At 49.7% G+C, this 7,821-nt stretch overlaps 4 protein-coding genes across 4 annotated transcripts; 2 read left to right on the forward strand and 2 right to left on the reverse strand.

Moving 5' to 3' along the window:
* Window positions 1-118: 118 nt before the first annotated feature.
* Window positions 119-1,564, reverse strand: BC939DRAFT_508972 (Phophatidylserine decarboxylase-domain-containing protein; the record flags this gene model as incomplete). Its single annotated transcript, XM_051561070.1, has 2 exons — window positions 119-1,424; window positions 1,518-1,564. The coding sequence occupies 2 exons, from the start codon at window positions 1,562-1,564 to the stop codon at window positions 119-121; spliced, it is 1,353 nt and encodes a 450-aa protein (XP_051405832.1).
* A 1,204-nt stretch (window positions 1,565-2,768) lies between these two features.
* BC939DRAFT_91929 (uncharacterized protein) lies at window positions 2,769-3,819 on the forward strand. Its single transcript, XM_051561997.1, has one exon. It carries the CDS (start codon window positions 2,878-2,880, stop codon window positions 3,634-3,636), a length of 759 nt encoding a protein of 252 aa, XP_051405833.1. The 5' UTR covers window positions 2,769-2,877; the 3' UTR covers window positions 3,637-3,819.
* Window positions 3,820-4,723: 904 nt separating this feature from the next.
* On the reverse strand, window positions 4,724-6,105 carry BC939DRAFT_508974 (uncharacterized protein; the record flags this gene model as incomplete). The annotated part of the gene is made up of 3 exons (XM_051561071.1): window positions 4,724-4,766; window positions 4,861-5,867; window positions 6,067-6,105. The coding sequence occupies 3 exons, from the start codon at window positions 6,103-6,105 to the stop codon at window positions 4,724-4,726; spliced, it is 1,089 nt and encodes a 362-aa protein (XP_051405834.1).
* Window positions 6,106-7,038: 933 nt separating this feature from the next.
* On the forward strand, window positions 7,039-7,638 carry BC939DRAFT_471811 (uncharacterized protein; the record flags this gene model as incomplete). Its single annotated transcript, XM_051558238.1, has 1 exon — window positions 7,039-7,638. One exon carries the CDS (start codon window positions 7,039-7,041, stop codon window positions 7,636-7,638), a length of 600 nt encoding a protein of 199 aa, XP_051405835.1.
* Window positions 7,639-7,821: the final 183 nt, after the last annotated feature.

The raw sequence follows: 7,821 nt of genomic DNA on the forward strand, positions 1-7,821 counted from the left end.
CATCGATCGCAACCTTGCATAGCGCAACCTTAGTTCTCTAATGACATTTAATGCAACAAACATACCCGATTTTACGACATAGCTCTTATCCTCAGCTAAAAGCACCATCTCTTAACTCTTAAGGATGAACTACAGCCAGTTGGCTCCTGACGGGAACATTATCATCCTTGTCTGTGCTTGGGAACCCGGTGACGTTGACACCCTTGCGGAAGAGTAGGCAATAGGTTGATCCGCCAAAATGGAACATGCCAATCTCGTCGCCCTTCTTGACGTGATCGCCTTCTTGAACCGTGATATCGCACGTCGACACTTCGGCCATACCGACGCCAATAAACGCCATCAGCCCAATGACTGGATTGTCAGCTTGGATGAAGATCAGGGCTCGGGTCGCGGTGGCAGTCAGATATCCCTGGGCGGGATCCTCGGCTGCAACGTCAATCCTCTGAGTTTGCTTAGTCGGGTCGCCGACGCCTTCAAACAAGGGCTCCGAGTAGTATGTGCCGTCGACGACATAGGTCTTCACGATGTGACCGCTCACGGGGGTATGCCAGCGATGATAGCTGAGTGCGCTTAGGAATGCCTGATAGACGGTGCCTCCGACAAACTGGTGAGCGAGCTCGTCGTGAGCAAGCATGTCCAGGACCGAGTATGGCTGGTGCTTCAACCAAAACTTGTTACGCGCCTTGACATCTCGTTGCAGGCAGAAGGGCTGGGACTCGCAGGCGTTGACAATCACGTTGTCGTCGTCCGGTGAGGCCACGGGCCGGACACCTTCGCGGAACCGGCGCGTAAAATAGTCATCCCACGAGGCATATCCATGGTGCGGAGCCGATGGATCGCAGACAAACAGTTCTTCAAAGGTCAGGCGCTGTTGCTGCTGTCCAGTCTTGACGCCAACATTGGCGACGCTTGCAACGTCCTTTTGTCCTGATCGGCCAAACCAGCCGTTGGGCGAGTCGTCGAGGACATAGGCGGACTCGGGTGACTTGAGAAACTCACCCCAGGCGTTGAGCACCTTCTTGAGCACGTTGTTGATATCGGGGTCCAGGAATGTGGCATAGCCACTAGGCGTGCCCATGGGCCAGTCGAGCAGGGCGTTGATGGGTATACCAACCAAACCCATGCGCTCCGCTTTATCGTTCATTGAAGGTGCCGTGGTGAGAAGGTGGTTGAGCACACGCAGGAAGTGGCGATAATCGCGGATCTCAGGGCGCCCCGTGGGGTCCTTATTGTATGGCTCCTTGTGAGGCACCTCCTCAAACATGGACTCGAGCAGCATGTACACGCGAGGGTTGGTCTCAACCATTTGCTGGAACTCTTGGATGACTGGATGCAAAGGTTTGTTCGAAGCGTCAACGTCCTTGATAATTCCACCAAGCCAATCTCGGTGGACTTGATGGTCCTTTGGCATCCATTGACCAAGTCTACCATGCATGAAAGGATAATGGAACAATGTTAGAGAACCTTGCATTCGGCCAGCTTGAGGCAGCAATCGGTAAAGGACAAGAGTGACTTACGTGTGCAGTCGATGCACATGGTGACGGTGTGTAAGATGTTTGGTCATGGTGGAGAGCGGAAAGAGTACAAGGTAATAGACGAAAGAGAAGTACTGGGAAGAGAGCAAAGAGAGAATGGTGTGAATATAGTCGTGGTTGAAATTAGAAAAAGAATGCCTCTTTAGTTGCATCACAATGAGGCGGAAAAAAAAAAAAAGGTCACGCTTCGTCACTTACAGCACAACTACGTTACTCTTCACTATTAAGGTTTGAATAAGAGGTATAATAACTGGCTTGCGGCAGCCAAGCGTTCGTAGCGACGTTGCTTTTTGATCCTTTTATGTTCGTTCCCCCTACCACATCTGGTAAGCATTATTCAAGTAAGCGTTCCTGGATTGTAGCTTTGTATTGTTGCGCTTGGAGATAGTTCATTTACAGTTGTAGAGTAAGGAAACTCCCAATCTGAATGGTCGAATAATTTGAATACAGGAGTCTAACGCACAACTACGCACACTGTATATGATTTGCGATAAAATATATTCTGTATATCATTTGCGATGCTGAGATCTTCTTCACGTGACCAGACCCACGCCTTTTTTCCTTTTCAAATCATCCATTCACTCCTTGTTCATCAAGTGGCATGGGCCTCGCTCTGCACAGCCTTTGGAGCCTGGGTTCAGATGGGAACAAAAGTATCGGCCCAAGGAGTGGATCGACGAGGAGTGGTACTCCACGCTCATGGACCCACTAACGTACGAGGAATTCGAGGAGGCACTGGACGAAGCGCCCAAGTACAAGGCGCCGGGTGCATCAGGGCTATCAAATGACCTATTTCAGAAACAAGGACAAGTCGGAAAGCACATTTTGCACCAACTGGTCGCGGGTTGTGTCACCCAGGGTCATGTTCCCAAGGATTGGCGCACTGGACGAATTTACTGTATCCCAAAGGCAGCAGAATGGTCCGGTAGCATGGCTGATATCCGACCGATTACGCTTCTAGAGCACGCTAGGAAGATCATGTTTACGATCCTCACTAAGCGGCTCAGTACGATTCTTGCCCAGCACAACATCCTCCGAGGTCCAAACTATTCGGTTCTGAAGGGTACAACTGTTTTGTCCAGACCCCAAATTGGGACTGTACTGGGAGTGAACCTTCATATTTAGGCCACTTCCATTTTTATTCATGAGACTATTATACTATCTAATACTCCAAACCCCAGGTCGGGGCTATAAAAACCCCTACTGGGAGCATAATAAACAACAACGCTCTTTTGTCTCCTTGACTCACACTGAAGTACATAAAACATTACATTTTTTTCAAGGCCTTTCAAGAGCTATCCCATAATCCATCCTCCCAAACCATCCACCCATCCATCCATCCATGCAAGGCGATCCCAAGCAAGGCATGTCTCCGGCTCCTCAAGACGTCGGTCAAGTCTTCGAAATCGATACGAACGATCTCCGGCAAGACACCTCCAAGGAAGTAGAATCCCTGAACCGGTTGCTTCAAATGCTAGCGATGGAAGACGAGGAGGAGGAAGAGATCGAAATCAGAAATGAGGGCAACCCCACGAAAGATGATCTCCTCAAGCTTCTCCAGGCCTACCAAAATCGTCTGGTGAAGAAGACCAGTGGAAAGGGTCTACTATTAGTGGGGTTTAATGATGCTAAGCAGCGTCTACGTAGAGTTCAGCTTGATAAGTCAATTAAAGACGATGCCCTCCAAAAGCTCATGGAGCAAAAAGAGTCATTGTTGAAGGCTTTGATGGATGAAGTAGATGATTTGCGAAAAGACATCGAGGAACTAGAAGACGCTCTCAAGGCAGCATATGGATACGTTGAGAGCAAGATCGTCAAGGTACAAGAGCCAAAGGGCAATCGAATTACCGTCAAGTGGAACCCGTCGATTCCAGAGCACGATGCGCTCCATCGTATCTTCAAAGAGGACAACATTCCACTCCTGGACGACTCTGATGAGATTGATTACTCAAAGGTCAAGAAGAAGGCATTCACTGGTGCTCCTGTCTTAGATCTGGATGTATCCAAGGTGCCTGTAGAAGATATGATTAAGGAGATCGCCACAAGAGTCGTGAATTTCAGAGTAATTCTACGAATGGAATCTCACGGTCGTCTTATTTGACAAGATGGCATGGGACTACATGGCTAGCGCTCTGATCAAGGTCAGTGGCCTAGCTAAGGACTACACGGATCTCATCATGGAGTTTTCTATGCAGAGAGAACGTGGAGTCAGGTCGTTACTTGTCTCAACAAGGCCTTCAAGTTCGAGCTGCTAGAGGCTCATCTCGCTGATGAGAGTCTTCTGGCTTTCTCCCAACGTCTACGACCACTACTCGAGGCCGCAGAGTTTCCGGATGATGGTTGTGCCCTCTTGGTTATGGCACTGTGCAATCACCTATCGGACATTGGCTTCCAGGCCACTGTGAAGGAGTACGGTTCGTTCGACAAGATCAAGTCAACCAAGTCATACCTCAAGTTTCTAGTTGATACGCCAGGTGCGTTAGACAGAACAAGGACTGACCACGCATTGTGGTTCATCAAGAAGTATGGCGACAAGGTCGGTGCTCAAGCAGCAGAGCGCACGCAAGGCAAGACAAGAACTGAGAATGAGGACAAGGCAGCTGTTCATTTGCAGAACAAGAGGTCGAACTCGAATGAGGACCATGGTCGTGAACGAAGTCAAAAGAAACACAAGACAGATTCGAAGGTCTGTACGTATTCCGAGAAGTGTAAGACGCTGAGGCTCAAGCACCCGCTGGACAAGTGTTTCCATTGGCAGAACGACCAGAAGAAGAAAAAGGAGTCTGTAGACCAAGGCAGCCAACCGGCAAGGGAGGGCTATAAGCCCATGAAAACGGTTGGAGCATTTGCCAAAATTAATGAGGAAGCACAGCTAGGAGGAATTCAGCTGAATAAAGAATCATTCTTTTCCTCTTATTTATCTTCTCCACAGGTTCATTTGATGCATATATATGCATACAAAGGGCCAGCACCAGGTGATAATCGCGTAGCAGTGCCAATAGGAATGTTAGGCGCGCAATGTACAGCGCTACTACTGTAGTTGGGAAGATGACAGAATGTAAATTCCTGCATCTTTGCAATGAGTGAAGCACGGTAATGCGACTCCACTGTCATGAATCTATGCTTAGTCAGAGTCAAAATGACCTTCTTAAACACGGCAAGATAGAACAAGGAGAGGGGTGTGTGGTTTAGGAAACAAGATCAAAGGAAGCGTAGGATATATTGAAGTTGCTAGATAAGGAATAAAAGGTACAGAACTATGGGATATATATATATGTTTCTCATTGCCTTCATGTAACGGTCGTGCGCGTTGCCAAGAGTCGACCGATCACTTGCCAAGTATCGATCGATCGTGTCGTGGCATGCGACATCCACCATCAACTCGACGATGGCCTTGCCCACAAAGGCAATATTGGCAATAGCCGAGGTGCGGATGCGCAACGCACGAAAGGTGGCCTTGAACTGGCCAAGAGGGCACGACTGCACATTCCCAAAGTACAGTCGGACGAGAGAAGAGGCAGCTGGAGTGACACCAGCAGGAGCACGAGCTCGGAATGGGCGGGGAGCGGGCTTCATGCCGCGGATGACTTCCAACTGAGCGGCGGAAAGTCCACAGCGCGCAGCAGCAAGATAGCCGGAGGGCGAACCAGCAGCAGCGGCAGGAGCAGCAGCAGCGGCGGCAACGGCAACAGAGGGTCCAGCTCTGGCTTGAGGCTGGGGGCGGGCAGGAGCGGCGGAAGCAGAAGCAGCAGCCGGAACAGGGGTAGGTGCAGCAGTAGGTGCGACACGGACGAGAGCGAGGAATTCAGCAAGCTGAGCGCGTATGTCAGCAATCTCAGCGCGCATAGCAGAGTTATCCGTCTCGGCCTGAGACAGGCGACTCTGCATGGCAGACTTCTCAGCCTCGAGGGCCTTGACAGTGGCGGCTTGCTTGTGGAAACGCCGCTCGAGAATGTAGTAATCGTCGTGCGCGTCCAGGAGGTCTAGGGACGAAGACTGGTCCTTGCGGGACTTGTCCAGGGCAACACGCCTTGGAGCATGGGATTCGATTTCCTGCTCGGACTCGGACGCTTCGGAAGGCTGCTTACCCCAGATAGTGTGGCTGAGGTTGGCGCGTTTCCTACTCGCCGAGGCCGACTCTCTTTGAGGAGAGGCGCGAGTGGAAGAGGGTGGAACTGCGGGGGACGTAAAGGGCGGTAGGAGGGAAGCATGGACAGCACTAGTGGAAGACGAGTGCGAGAACTGATAGGCAGGAGAACCCTGAGGGTTGGCTGGCTGAGGAAAAGCGTACTTGGGGGTGTTGCGCGATGGGAGGGCAGAGCCCAGAGTGGACTGCGTGGTAGTCGAAGGGGGGGAAGAGTTGGCAGCAAGCTGGGAGGGATGCGACACTTGGGTGGTGTTTGAGAAATAGTTGGGGGGAAATTGCGAGGTAGCACCAAAGGATGGGGTGGTGTCACGAATTAAGGTTGAGGACAGACTAGCGCTCCCTTCAATTGACCCTAGTGGCTTGTGATTACCCCGCGTCTGCTACGCGAGCCCAAATCACGTCGCGTCTCCACACGGAAAGCATAACTGGGTTAACGTTGCTTGCCCGTCCCAAGTAGACGATTGCCCGCGTCCACCTTGGTCAATTCTATTATGTATGAGCATTGGACAATCGATGACTGGAAACGGGTCCTTTGGACAGATGAAACCAGGATCAACCGATACGGTTCAGATGGCAAGGTCTGGGTTTGGAAAAACACAAAAGTCGGTGCACAAGACCGGCTCGTGGATGAAACACTCAAGTTCGGAGGAGGCCATCTCTTTATGTGGGGTTGCATGACCTATTCAGGGCCAGGTTTCATCTCATAAATCCATGGAAGAATGGATGCTGAATTGTATGTCGAGATCCTTGAGGAGTGTGTTCCATTGACGCAAGAGTGGTATGGAATTCGGCCACAGGATATGATTTTCCAGCAGGGTAACGACTCCAAGCACACCGCGGGAGTATCAAAGAGATTTTTCAAGGACTGAGATATTTTGGGGTTCAGAATTAAGTGAGAAAGAGATGTGGCTCCACACACCACACCGATTAGGTATTTATTTGTATTAAATATAATAGTGAGCTGAAGATACACTTGTTAAACTAAATATACAGTGAACTTTGGTGAAATATGCGACAGCTCCCCCTCCCCTTGGAGAACGAGGCACGAGTTCTAGGATTTTGTATGGCATATGAGGCAGAGTGAGTTGTACTGCAGAGATTTTGAATCGCGTAGATTAGGTTGATTGTGCATGAGTTTTTTTTTTTTTTTTTCGTGACATCATACAGTCAAGACCATCTGATCAAAATTGTGAGATCATCTGATGTCCCATGGACCAATGAGATGATGCGGATGGGAATGAGTGATGGATGGATGTCCAAGGTGAGAGATGAACGAGGTTGATTCCTCATTCTTTCTTTCTCATTCATCTGCCCAACACAAACACTTTCCTACAAATTTTCACAATATTTTTCATTATGTCCCATCTTCGTCCTATCATCGACTTGCGTGAAGCTAAGCGCCTTGCTGCGCTGAAAAGACAGCAGGAGGAGGAATCCACTTCGACGGCGAAGCCAGTGGGGGTATTGTCGGAGGAGATGGTACCTTTTACACAGGTACCGAAGGAAGATTGGTCTCCGACTTTTCCTTCGGACGTGGCACTAGGCAAGCGTGCATTGGCGAAGCCTGAATATGTGCCAGCATCACAACCTGACGAAGAAGATGATGACGATTTGCCACAGGGTCAATGTGGCACGGGCGAGGATTATGCGACTCAGCCCCTCGAGGAAGATGATGATTCGCCGCAGGATCAGGGTGGCACGGACGAGGATTATGAGGCTCGGCTCATCGCAGCTCAGCTGAAAATCGAGGAGCTTTGCAGTGCCCTGAAACGTGAGCGGGATACAATTTACAAGGATGAAGGCACTCAAGTGGATCGAAAGACAGCAGAGCAGGGGGTTCAAGTTGAAGCGGAGGACGATAGCAGGAAAGAGCAACGTCCTCGCAAGCGGCGTAGAAAGGCCAGGACTAACATTATAGTCCTCAATTTTGATAAGCAGACTAATTACTTTAGTTAGCTGGATGGAAATAAAGAATTCTAGCCATTCTATTTGTCGCAGCACCATTGGAATGTAATGCTCATTGAAAATGTCTTGTGCCTTTTTTTTTTTTTTTTTTTTTTCCATGCGTTTAGTTATCTCTTGTGCAGTAAGATATTTGTATTTGTTATGAACGTGTGCTTTGAGATCGTTTGCGCCGCG

Source organism: Gamsiella multidivaricata, assembly GCF_025024155.1.
Source record: "Gamsiella multidivaricata strain RSA 2152 chromosome Unknown BC939scaffold_180, whole genome shotgun sequence".
Taxonomy (NCBI): domain Eukaryota; kingdom Fungi; phylum Mortierellomycota; class Mortierellomycetes; order Mortierellales; family Mortierellaceae; genus Gamsiella; species Gamsiella multidivaricata.

Bases quoted from the DNA above. Each gene is read 5' to 3' on its own strand.
- BC939DRAFT_91929 (XM_051561997.1), top strand. From the start codon at position 2,878: ATGCAAGGCGATCCCAAGCAAGGCATGTCTCCGGCTCCTCAAGACGTC.